Source organism: Aethina tumida, chromosome 1 (genome assembly GCF_024364675.1).
Source record: "Aethina tumida isolate Nest 87 chromosome 1, icAetTumi1.1, whole genome shotgun sequence".
NCBI lineage: Eukaryota > Metazoa > Arthropoda > Insecta > Coleoptera > Nitidulidae > Aethina > Aethina tumida.
This window is the reverse complement of record NC_065435.1, coordinates 56,631,799-56,645,282: the sequence shown is the minus strand read 5'-3', so window position 1 is coordinate 56,645,282 and position 13,484 is coordinate 56,631,799. Positions and strand designations below refer to the sequence as shown.

Below are 13,484 nucleotides of genomic sequence, written 5' to 3'. Positions count from 1 at the left end.
GAAATATTTCGCACGTTGTACCGGTAAAAAATTTTTTGTTTAAATAACACATTCATAACAATTTCGCAGGTGATCAAATATTAAAAATGTATGTGTAGGTCATAAACAAGAAATCCACATTTTCTATAACCAACTTCATTCTTCAGTCTTATCACTTAATAGTCTCATCGTAGGAGACACTAAAAGTAAATTATGTATTCGTAGTTTTATCATGAATACCTACATTAACGTCTAACAATAAGATACGTTCGATGTAGTAACGTCACCGATGCAATTAATGTGTGAGATATATCGGGTAAGTTGTTATCGGCCGACACTCTTCAAATATTCCATAGTCGAGCCTTCCTTAGTTTTCCTCTGTTATACATCAATGTTAGCCTTGTTACCGTTAACTAGTATGCTTAAGTTAAACGCGGATATTAGTATGATGGTAGAATATCAATGGAATTACAGCCAAAACGTTCGAGTTTAGAACAATTCAATCGTATTGTTAATCGTTTCCTTTTGCCCAATATAAATACCAATAATTAAGATTGTCGATAAATCAATTAGAGAATGAACTGTTCGTTGAACTAAGAGAAAATTATTTCATTTCACAATTGAAACAACAAATCAGAAGCAGGTGAAATTACATCCAATTACTGTTATTTACTAAATAATTACATCCTCCTGTCACCATGTATTATATTTTTATTTTATGTGACAAAAACTAGAACATTGGAAACAAAACTAATAAAAATGCAAATCGACAATCTGATAAATCTTTATTCTCATTCGATAGAAATATAACGGCAAACCGAGAGAACGAAATTATTATAATAAATCCCAACGCCGTTCAATAAAGTGATAAATGAAGTTGTTTCTGGCGTTGCTCCAGAGAAACATTTCGAATTCATTTGAATATTCATCTGCGTATCGGTAACTGTAAAAAAACCCGTTTAAATTTATTTCGTTTATACTATTGAATTTTACGATTAAAAATCAAAATAAACAACTGAAAGTCGAGATGGGTCAGCTCAACAATTTGGAACGAGTTCAGTTAAAATTCATTTTATTTTATTAAATCAACGTAATTTAAATGGCAGGTTAAAATAAATTCCGCGTATTTTACCAATAATCTTTAATAAAAGTGTAAATAAAAAATGTTTCACAACTCAAATAACTTGGTTACTCTTATAAAACACATCCAAACCTTATCAAACATAGCATTATGTTAAGTTTCAGTCTTACAAACAAAATAAAGAGATGTTCTAGGAAAAACATTAATCATTCAAGGAAGACAGTTCCAGTCTTGAAGTATTTGTGTCACATAATCAAATTTTTCTTGCCATTTCTTCATTTCCTCCGTGGTGTCGAAGGAGAGGAAATAAATGGTGACAACATCATCTTGCTTAATTTCCAATTGTAGTGATTTTTGTCTAGCACACAGACTCCTGTCAGCGGTTTGTACCTTGGATGAGCAGTACTGAAAATCTATCACGCCCAATGGAGGTAGAATCTCTGCATCAGTGGGATAGTTATAATAATACAGTCGGCTTCCTGAAAGTATACTATTGGTTTATAATCAAGTAATTTAATTGTTTTAAGAAAATACCTTCTAATTGGCACCACTTTCGGTTCCAAATAAGTGCCCCAGTAGCGTATGTAGCTAAAGATAAGAATCCATTGGTATCACTAATTAAATAAGCATCGCTCTCCAAATTCATGAAAACCGTTTCATCTAGTATTGATTTCCAATTCATTGATGATAGTTTAAATGAATTTTCCTTGAGATTATTTTTAGATATATGCAATTGGCCCCACAAAACAAACGAAGTAGAACGAATTTCGTCAATCGGTGGTATTGGTTGTTTCATACGCCGGTCTCTAGCGATTTTAAACAGTTTTTTAGGTGTGAGATAATTTATCTGGAAGACGGAACATGATTAATAATTTTACAGACAACAAAATTTATACTATTACCTTATTACTTTTTTTTACCTTCGTCTTGTCCTCAAGCTTAATATTATAAATAGAAATTACAATGTCAAATAAGTTCGACAGCTTTCTGAATATAAAATCTTTGGGAATCTTAATAACGTCATTTTCAGCTTTTAATAATTCACTTGCTAGGACTTTGGTGCCGGATGATATCACACAGACGAAACGCATTGATTCTTCGACTTCACGCTTAATTGACCTAAAGGGGATGACAATTTGTGATATTCTTACAAATCCATTGTCTACGTTAGTTTGAGCTGTTGTGCCATTGAGTGCTTTTAACAGTTGCTCCTTAGTCCGGCCTAAACGACAAAATATGTTGTATTAAATGTGCATTAGGGAATAATGTCTATTACTTACTGGCCACTAATAGTAATCTTTCAGCTTCTATATGTTCAATACTGTAGACGAATTGTTTGCTGTTATAACAAAAATTAATTGCTTTTGAGATCTGCATTATAGTTTCTTCTTGAATAGACAGTTCTTTGTGTAAATCTTCTATATCGTCTTGTTCTCCTTTCGAATAACGGTCCAAGGAGCTCTTAAAAAGTAATGGCAATTTATAATATGTTCATCAAGGACAACATCAACAGTATTAGCTAGATATAATTCGTACCCTTCCATTACTGTAGTCATCCCCTAGTGCACGCCTCATGAACGATTTACAGTCGAAAGAATCGTCATCATAGTCCCCCGGAACTACGTTTTGATAGTCCTGGTTTTGGGCTTGAAAGGTAAATGGCGAACGATCAAATTCCGGATCGCAGTCGTTGAAGCTGATTGGACTTGGCAAGCTGTAAATATTTTTATTTATAACCGGTATGTTATATCACATTATCGGGTATCTTACCCCTGAAATAAATGCTGATTGTCGTTGACAAAGGCCGCCCATTTTTCGTTCCGTTTTTGATTGTTCCTTTGGTAGCTGCGTTCTCGGAAACGGTCTAACACATCACTGTACTTATCCACCACTATGTCACGAATCACATTGTAATCATCACGTCCGTATTTTTCGCTCGGCAGACTCTTTAAGCTGGCTCCCTTCTTCGGGGGGAACTTTCTCTTCGGTTTCTCCGGTATTTTTTTCGTCACGTTCTCGTAAATGGGTGGTTCAATTACGACTCGGGGACGGGCGTCGGGCACAGCTTCTATCGGTTCGTACAGGCTTAGATTTTCGAAGGAGATGTGACTCAGTTCGGAGCTGGTGGCGTAGGACAAATTTGATTTTGAACCGTCCTTGGAAATGAAGGAGTCGGTGTCGTCGAGGTCGTTCTGTTGCACCGGCAGTGACAGCCTCCGATTCTGCATCCTTAAGTTGTTGTAGAATAGTTTTTCCTTTTTATAAATATCACACTTCCTTAATTCCTCCGTGTCTCTCATCTGGACTTGTTCACTTGTGTTTTGTGTTGGCTCACAAGGCTGGATTGTAGTCTTGCCTATAGATGTATCAGTTTCCTGAAATAATTTATTTTTTTTTTGGGTATTATTTTCTGTTACTGTTCAAAGTTCACAATGAAATGTAAGCACGAAGAGTATGTTCCTTCGAATCGATGTTGAATTACTTCAGTTTGTACTGTTTGTGAAGTAATCGAAATTACTTCGATTGTAGTGTATATATAAATATTAATATACAGTATGTATGCACATTTTATTTGACTAGTCTACCGACAGAATTTTAATAAAACTAAACTTACCATGATTTTACTAAAGAATAAGTATGATATTTCACAACTGCACAATTTTAAGAGCCTTCAGCTCCGAAAGGTGGTAACCGACTAAAAATCAGTTCGTTATACGCAAATAAATATAAATCAGCTATTTTCGCATTCATGGGTTTCTATTTGTCCATGAAACGCCCATTATCTGTTAATTATGGCCGCAAACATCCAAAATCAACTAAACAAACAAATAATCTATTCTTCTTTATTTAGTTGTAATTGAATTGGTGCAGTAACTACCTTGTATTGTAGTTTTGGAAATTAAAAACAGGTACTCTATCGATATTGTTTGTGAGATGTTTAATAAAATATTACCGTAAAATTACTTTAATAAATTTTATTATTAAACAATTTAGAAGTAAGTAGTGATTAATGGTGTCATGTTATCAGTATTTCAAATTAGGTAGAAATATTTAGGCATATTTTGATTTTAAAAATTATCTGTTTGCTATTTATGCCTAAATGATTTGTTTGTTTGTTGAATCATAGGGAATACCTTCGCTAATTCTATATAATAAAAGCATTATTAATGTTTATCTTTTATAATGATTTTAGTAATAAATATTATTAGCCATAATTAATTTGGTGTGTATGTGATACAATTTATTTTTTGTATCTCGGTTTATTGTTAAATGAATAAATATCATTAATTCAAATTCAAAATAACATCCACACAGTTAAATTTATAAATATATAACTGTTTGTTTGACATGAACCAATTTTAGTCAAATCAAAACAACAAACATTTGAATTTAGAATCTTATTAAAACAATTTAAAATAAAGCATATGTATATTTGTAAATTATGTTAAAATAAATGTTAATTATTCCAAACAATTTTTTTTGTTAAATTTAAAATTAAAAAATTGTATGAGAAATTTTATTGGAATCAAAAATATTATTAATTTTACGTTAATTAACTTACAAATTGTAATTTTAAAGTATTTTTTGTCTTTGCTAAATTGTTTGTATGTATGTATGTATGTAGCATCTTCAGAGGTCTGATATTCTAACATATTAAACATCTTACTAATCGTATTGTAATGTGGAATTCTTATGTATAAAAAAACGGTACCTTGTATTGTACCTCGTATTTTATCAAAATTATTGTTTTACGATGGAACGATGCCATTTAACTTATAATTAAGGAGTGAGGTGGTTTAATGCAAATTGGGGTAGCTGTGTGTTAGTGTTTCTTAAAATATCATTAGTCGATTGTGGAAGCGCTTTAGACAATCTGTTAGTCCGACTCAACAGCATCCAGGTCGTGGTCACCATAAAACAGCAATTCAGGATGGAAATTTAACATTAATTGCTGTTACATCATCTGTAACACTGAGTTGGTAATGGAGTTACAGCAGTCGGGATACTGTATGAAACATTACATGAAACTAATCTACATTCTAGAAGACCAATAAAATGCCCATCATTAACTGGAAGATTGGAATGGTGTGGAGATTTTCATAACTGGGTTGAAAATAACAGTGTTATTCACCGACGAATACTGATTTGGGTTTCATCCAGACTCTCGTCGAATGAGAATTTGGAGAGGATTTGTCCAGGAAGTTTTTTCATATGGAGATGACACAATAATAATATTTTGATGATGTCATTTTGGCGACAGAACTCATCCCGTTTTTCCAAGTGCGTTTTTAAGGGTACAACAATCTACAAACAATTGCTCTTTTATTTGCTGAAGCTATTAGTGAAAACTTTTGCCTTATCCACTACGATGATCGCCCACAAGTTGCACGTGTTGTGACCAACAAAAGAATAGAGGATTTACTATGGCTTGTACATTCAACAGATTTAAATCTGATAGAGCATATGTAGATCATGTTTCAAAGAATAATTTCTCTATAAATGAGCCATATTTATATTGCCTTTAGATTTGAAGAGCTCTTGCATACAGAAGAGACTTAAATACCTCAAAATCTTATTGACCACCTAATTTTGTTAATATCCAACAGATGTAGAACACTATCTTGCTCAATTGTTCTGTGGTAATTTTCTGCACATTATTCATTAATTATAACACGAACGAAAATTTGAAACTTAATAGTATTTGTACAGTACAATTAGTATAATATTTCAAGATTGTTGATTCTGCTATTTTTAACAGTTTATTGTATGGATTACTTGATTAAAAAAAAATAAGATTTTTCTACAGAATTAGGAATTTCAGGGGGTGCTTAATTCAGTGATGCAGTTAGAATTGGGATAATGAATTTGCTAGTATGATTTCTTCCATTTTCATAGTCAAAAAATTACCCTCTCGGCTTTGGACCAAAATACGAGACATTTTGTCTATAAGTTCATAATGCTTTAAGATTGAAAAAAAAGGTTTGTTTAAATAGGATAAAATTTTATGAGGGTGTCCGCTTTCAAACGGACCACAGTGTAATATTAAAGTTAAAGTTACATGAAGGTCTTAAACAAAATTGAAAGGTTTACAAAAACTGTATTTACAATGAGTTGTTGTGTTTTCATAAAATAAATGAAATTAAGAAAGTGGGTTTAAAATAATAAATTTTAAAAGTGTTAAAAATTATTGAATTTGTATATAAAATATCATAAAATTAAATTTTAAATATAAGTGAAGATAAATAAGTGTGGTGGATAAGTTGGGAAAGTTTATTTATTTTTTAAAATATGTATTGTCATTTCCAAATACTTTGAAATTTTTATATATAATTGTATGCAACCAACATCACTCAATTATAGAGCAAAACAAATTGCGACCTCTGTTGTCGATGCCGTCAATCGGGCGCTGGCACAGGCCGATCATGAAAACAAATACCCGTTCCGTTCACTTCAGCACAAGCGTTCTGTGAGACAGTGTACGAAGGGCAATACGCGCACGTTAACCGACCGCTGGGGTGAATGAATGTCTTTTGAATCGGGCGCCATACCAGTGTGGCCATTCGGGCACAGTGCTCCCGGCGCGGAACTGAAAGCACTAAATTTAGGATTTTTATAAATAAACATCAATGTTTACAAGAGCGTATTGTTTATAAGTCGCTTATAAATAATCGCGTGTGCTGTGCGACCGGACAAGTGATGTTTCAGTGCATTATACAACAGAGAAATGGTTGGATACATCCGCTGAACACAGAAAACAGAGACGTCTTTCCCGATATGAGGCTCCAATTGAACGAACAGTTAAGATGCCTGGACGTGAGGATGGAGGCCCAGGTGGCCCTACTCACCGAGCTCCAGGACTTCTTCCGCCGCCGAGGTGAGTTAGAACTTGACTATTCGAAAAATCTCGACAAGCTCGCCAAAAGTTTGCAACTGAGGCACAAAGAACAGAAACAAAAACGCGAACAGTGGCCGCTGTTCTCCACTTACACCTGCTGGCAAGAGTTGGTCACGCAGACCAAGAACCTGAGTAGGGACCATGCGGCTCTTTCAGAGGTCTACTCTAACCTTTTGGTCTCCAGAATCTCACAGGTGATGGAAGACGTGCAACGAATATACAGGAGGTGCAGAGAAATCGCCTACGAAACCCATGAGGAAATTTTACGAGTCCTTCATGAACTGCACACGACAATGAAAACCTACCACAGCTATCAGGCTGAGCTGAGGCAGACGGAGACCAAGTTGCGGACTGCCGAGGTCCAACGAGCCAAGTTGGAGCAGAGTCTGACACAGGACAAGTTGGAAAAATCGAAAAAATACAAAATGATCGAGAAGGAAGTGCAGAAACGCACAAACAAATATTCAGATGCCAAGCTTAAAGCTAGGAGGGCCAGGAACGAATATATCTTGTGTTTGGAGGCCTCAAACACCACCATACACAAGTACTTCGTTGACGACCTGTCTGATTTGATTGACTGCATGGACTTTGGCTTTCACAATTGCATATCTAGGGCCCTACTTATGCATGTGACCGCCGAAGAAGGCAGACAAAAATCCATACAAAGTGGATTGGCCACAATTACATCATGCATTAACTCGTTGGATTCGAGATTGGACAAACAAAAGTTCCTGGAGTGCAACCACAGTGCGTTCATGATCCCCAAAAAATTGGAGTTTCAGGAACAGAAAACCGAAGGTGGGCCCGAAATGCCCGACATACAGACCATGTTGCACAGAGACATGGCAACCAGATTGTCCCAGCTCGGACAGAGGGTGACGACGCTCAGAACGGAATCCGAAGAGGTTTGGAAAACGTTGGAAACTGCAGAGAATACGTTGATGGAGATGCTGAATGCCAAGGACTACGATTGCAGTGGATATTTCGGTGACAATTTGCCGGCAAGTAAGTCACCAGAAACGGTTTCGATTAAATTAAGAGCAGACCGCCAGGAAACTGAAGAGTTTTACCTGGCCAAATTTCGAGAATATCTACTGGGCACCACCAGAATAGCCAGATTGGAGTCCAAACAGGAGTACTTGCGCAACGTGCTGCTCGAAGAGGCACCCGACTTTTGCACAACGATCAAACCTGTGACAAAAACTCCGAAACGCAAACGAATAGGCAGACTGCAAATTAGCGGCCAGCCCAAACTGTTCGGCGGCTCGTTGGAGGAGTATCTCGAAGCGACCAACCAGGAAATCCCGTTAATAATGAGGTCCTGCATAAGGGTGATAAACTTGTACGGTTTGCATCACCAGGGTATATTCAGAGTGTCCGGTTCGCAGGTCGAAATAAACAATTTCCGGGAGTGGTTCGAAAGGGGTGAAGACCCCCTCGCGGATATGACAGACGCTTCCGACATCAACAGTGTGGCAGGTGTGTTGAAACTCTATTTGCGCGAGTTAAGGGAACCGCTCTTCCCCATCATCTATTTCGAACAGTTCATGGACATGGCCCAGTTGGAGTGCAAGGACGAGTTTGTCAGTAGGATGAAGGAACTGGTGAAAAGTCTACCCACACCCGTTATGGTGGTGCTGAGGTACCTGTTCGCCTTCCTGAACCATCTCTCCGAATTCTCCGACGAAAACATGATGGATCCCTACAATTTGGCCATATGTTTCGGGCCCACTCTGGTCCCGGTACCCGACGATAAGGATCAGGTCCAGTACCAGAATCTGGTCAACGAACTCATAAAAAATATAATCATATTCAACGAAGACATATTCACGTTCGAGGGTGGCGTCGTCTACGAAAAGTACATTTCGCCGCGTGCCGACGACCAGGACGTGGGCGACTCACCCTCTATAATACAGAACCCCGAGGAAGACACCGAATCGGAGGTCTACCCGTCGGAGGACGACTCCGACATCATTGAAGCAATGGCTCAATACGATTTTATCGCACGCTCAGACCGAGAACTATCGCTCAAAAAAGGGGACTCCGTCATCCTGTACGCACAAGTCTCCAACGACTGGTGGCGGGGTTCCGTCAACGGTCAGGAAGGACTCATACCCGACAAGTATATCTCCCTAAAAATGAAAGACGACGACAAGGAGAAATCCATATTGAAGAGCAGCTCGTCCGAGGAATCGGTGAAAAAGCGGAGGGCTTCCAGCACCACCGAACCAGTCCTATCCGACAATTCGCCTTCAGCAAGCAATACCAGTTCGCCCAGGGTGCAGTGCACGTGGACCAAAGTACCCGACATCCTGAAGACGATCGCCCCAGATAACAATACTTCGATCATTTTCAATCAGAGCCGAGAGGTATTGGAAACCACTGTTTAAATTGCATTTGTTTAGGTGACGGCTGTGTTTGCAAGTTTTAATTAATGTTTAGGTTTTTTTTTAACAGTTGCAGTTTATTTTAGTTTTTTTATGTTATTTTTATTTGCCATGCAGTTGTAAGGTTATGTTTTGTATAATGGAAGACGGGGTGATCGGAATGCAACGAGGGAAAATATCCTGGGTAAGTTGGATTATTTTTCTCAAATTTTTCTATTTAATTTTAGAAATCGTTTTATATTATTATTTTTATTATCATTATATTTATGTACTGAAATGTTCCTTTAAATGAATTTTAAATACATATTTCTTTCATAAATTTTTGTGACATCTCCAAAATAGTTGTTTTATTTAGATTTCTGATTAGATGTTGTTGGTGTTTTAAAATTACCAGTTTCATCAAATTCGTTCAGATTTTATATCAGTAACGTATTCAATTTGATAATAACCAAACAGTACTCACTATTTGACCTACTAGTATAACTAATAAAATTAAAATGGTAGCATAATACAACTATAAATATTGTATGAAGTAAAATTTAAAAACTATTATTAATTAATAATATTCAAGCAATGTACTGAAATGTTAAAGGATATTAACACAAATTTTTGCTTTTAAAAAATTTTTAATATACATTTTTCATATAATTTTTTAACATCTCTAAAAGAAGTGGTTTATATAGGTTTCACTTAGATGTTGTTTTTGTTCTAAAATTACCAGTTTTATAAAATTCGTCAAGATTTTATGTCAGTAACTTTTTGAATTTGGGAATAACCAAACAGTACTGATTATATGACCTACCCGTCTAAGTAGTAAAAATAAAGTAGCAGTGTATTACAAATTTAAATATTGTATGAAGTAAAATTTAAAAACTATTATTAATAGTAATATACAAGCAACATACGAAATTAACAAAAACTTTTGCTTTTAAAGAATTTTTAATATACATTTTTCTTATAAATTTTTAACGTTTCTAAAAGAGGTGTTTCATACAGGTTTCTGATTAGATGTTGTCTTTGTTTTAAAATTACCAGTTTTATAAAATTCGTCAAGATTTTATGTCAGTAATTTATTGAATTTGGCAATAATCAAACGATACTGATTATACGACATACTAGTCTAACTAGTAAAATTAAATTAGTAGCATATTGTATGAAGTAAAATTTAAAAGCGATTATTAATTGGTACTATACAAGCAATGTATGGAAATGCTAAAAGAAATTAAGACAAACTTTAGCTTTTAAAGAATTTTTAATACACATTTTTTCCACAAATTTTTAACGTCTTTAAAAGGTATTATATATGTTTCTGATTAGATATTGTTTTTGTTCTAAAATTACCAGTTTTATAAAATTAATCAAGATTTTATGTCAGTAATTTATTGAATTTACTAAAAGAGTATAATAATACAAATACAAATGATCTTAATTAGTAAATTAAACTGTTATTTTTAATCAAAACATTTAATGTAATCCTTCAAATTATATTTTTAAAATGGTGCTATAAAAATCAATTAAATTCGTATAAAACTTCAGTATAATGAAGTTTTACAAAATGAATTTGATTTGTTTGTTGTTTTACCGTCTTTTGATATTATATTTAAAGTGCAAACAAGCTTTATATCACTTAACAATCGGCTTTGGATAAATAGTTTTTTTTTTATTAATTGCTCCGGAATTTGGAGCCTGACTAAATATTTATATTAATTCATAGCTATTTTTATTTTAGTGCTTACAATTTTGCGTATTAATAGAACGAAATTGTTTTACTTAACTTTAATGTTAATGCTCCTATTGCACCTAAAGTGGTCGGCGGTTTTTGCGTTACACGAGCTGAATTAATATTTTAAAACAGTTCTACGTACATTAGAGAGATAGGAAAAAACACATTTAAATACATTTTACTAGTTTTATATTTACAGTTTTAAAAGCACCGTGACAGTGGATATTTTTAATTTCGTTTCAACGATGTGTGCATGGATCATTCCCGGCTAACATCCTGTGAAAAGATTTCTGCCGCGTGGGCATTCGTGGCAACATAAATAAGAACTGAAATGCATTTTCGGTACAAGAGGAAACGGTTTCCGAGAACCACGAGTTCGAAAATAGACGGTTTTGTGTCGGTGCGGCAAAAGCCACATGTCGGTGAGGGCGAAATTCGACGTGACTCATCGGCAACGGGAAAGCCCCAATGTACACACAAAGCCCGTTTTAATTTTCGTAAACTTAATTATAGAACCCTCTCACGGATCAACGCCAATTTGTGTACGGAATTATCATACAATAGGTTTCCGTACACAATAGATTGGGGATAGAAAAAAACGTGAGATTTCGTAAAAAAGTAACATTTATGAGGTAACTTTTTACACAAATATTTAGATATTGGAACGTGCATGTGTGACAATGAAGACGTACAGTGTGGCTCAAGCCGGAAACGTCCCCGTGACTTTGTTTATATTTCAATTTTAATGGATAATAGTGTAAAAAATTGATAAAAAGGGGCTATAAAATTGTTTTCTATGTATCATTCAACTGAGGTTTACTATTACATTTTTTTGAAAAACAAGAAAAATTTACTAGAGCATTTATTACTTAAATAAGTCTGTGGCAGGGTTAAAAGTCACATTTACAATCAAAACATTCTATATTTTCTTTAAAATAATTACACTATATTCATTCCTTCTATATTTATTCATATTGAACCTACATATATTTTTCTAAATTGAGTTTGACGTACACCACTTATATGTAGACCAACTTTAGTAATTTTCATTTGTCTTGTCAAAAGTGTACTTTTAAATATCCATATTATTGTCAGTTATGCAGTATGTTTGATAACAGTAGTACTTCAATATAATTGTTTATTAGTGGGTTTAGTAAGGTATTTATAATTATTTGAAACAAATTCGAGTCAAAAGTAGAGAATCTATAAAAAAATAAATAATTAAATCTAATAACTTCTAAATATCTTTTTTCTTTGATTTCAGTAGCTTTTCAATATAATCGTTCGATATTTCTTTCCACTGATTTTGAACTTCTTCGTAGAGTTCATTCAAATTTGACAATCTTTCGCATGGATTTTCCGATCAAGTTCATCCCAAAGATTTTCTATTGGATTGAGGTCAGGCTTTGTGCTGACCAAAACATTACACGTATTCCTTGAGAAGCGAACCATTGTTTAACTAACTTAGACGTGTGTTTCGGATCGTTATCGTGCTGGAAGATCCACCTTACACTCATGGTATCTTTGGCAAATGGAAGCATATGATTTTCCACGATAAACGAAACGATCCATTTTCTCGTCTATCTCAACCAGCCCATGCCAAACCGAGAAAAACATACCCAGGCTCCTCCATCGTGCTTCACAGATTTGAATAATTGGAACCGATTTTCATCGGAAAACAAAATTGTTTTCCATTGCCCATCTGTCCCGTTCTGTTGCCCCCGTTTTGTTGCAAAAAGTAGTCTCGATGCTTTATTTTTTGCTGATTTTCTACCATACCATATTAGCTTCTTTTTTAGTTTTCGCTTATTCATAGCTAATTATTAAATATTACTAACATATCTTAACCACTGATCATCTGTTTCTTGTTTGCTTTATGTATTTAAAATATGGTTTTTAAAATATAATTAAAATAATTGTTCAGTTACATTTATTATTATTATTACTAATTTTCCATAAACAATGCTTCTTTTTATCGTACAAAAATGTTATAGTGGACTTCGGTCAGATGAGAGAAAGAGTGTTTTATTTTCCATCTTTTGAGTTATTTATTCAAATGAAGTTATAAATAAAAAGAGTCCCTCCATCTTAAATGGGAGTCAAAAAAAAATAAATACAAATTACTTGATAAAAAAGGTATTTTGGCACAAAATTTTAAAAATATAGGTTTTAATATTGTCATAGACCTCATTGTTCGTGAAAAATATGTCATTAATTTAGATTTTTTTCGGAAAAAGTAATGTAATAAAAATTGAAAACAAACTAAGTGTTTTTTTTTTTAATTTTCATCATATCTAGATTTAGGATTATGAAATATAATACACTCTATATTGTGAGTCCTCCTGATGACTTTCGAAGTGAACAAGATATCAATCATTGTCAATCTATCTAAATTTTACTATTAAATTGACATGTGGC

The 13,484-nt window shown here is 34.2% G+C and overlaps 2 protein-coding genes across 4 annotated transcripts in view; one reads left to right on the top strand and one right to left on the bottom strand.

Moving 5' to 3' along the window:
• Positions 1-1,105: 1,105 nt before the first annotated feature.
• LOC109603174 (anillin-like) lies at positions 1,106-3,743 on the bottom strand. Its single transcript, XM_020019643.2, has 7 exons — positions 3,675-3,743; positions 2,831-3,435; positions 2,597-2,774; positions 2,341-2,521; positions 1,963-2,282; positions 1,595-1,907; positions 1,106-1,539 (listed from the first exon to the last, which is right to left on the bottom strand). Exons 1-7 carry the CDS (start codon positions 3,675-3,677, stop codon positions 1,271-1,273), a joined length of 1,869 nt encoding a protein of 622 aa, XP_019875202.2. The 5' UTR covers positions 3,678-3,743; the 3' UTR covers positions 1,106-1,270.
• Positions 3,744-6,546: 2,803 nt separating this feature from the next.
• The window catches only part of LOC109603187 (SLIT-ROBO Rho GTPase-activating protein 1), a 37,704-nt gene continuing 30,766 nt past the window's right edge, over positions 6,547-13,484 (top strand). For 2 of the 3 annotated variants that reach the window (XR_002191794.2, XM_020019659.2), the window contains exon 1: positions 6,547-9,325. Coding sequence is in view for 1 of the 3 variants with exons in the window: in XM_020019659.2 (XP_019875218.1) it covers positions 6,758-9,325 (2,568 nt within the window). In the remaining 2 variants the exon portion in view is untranslated. The other variant, XR_002191795.2, reaches the window with a different exon arrangement.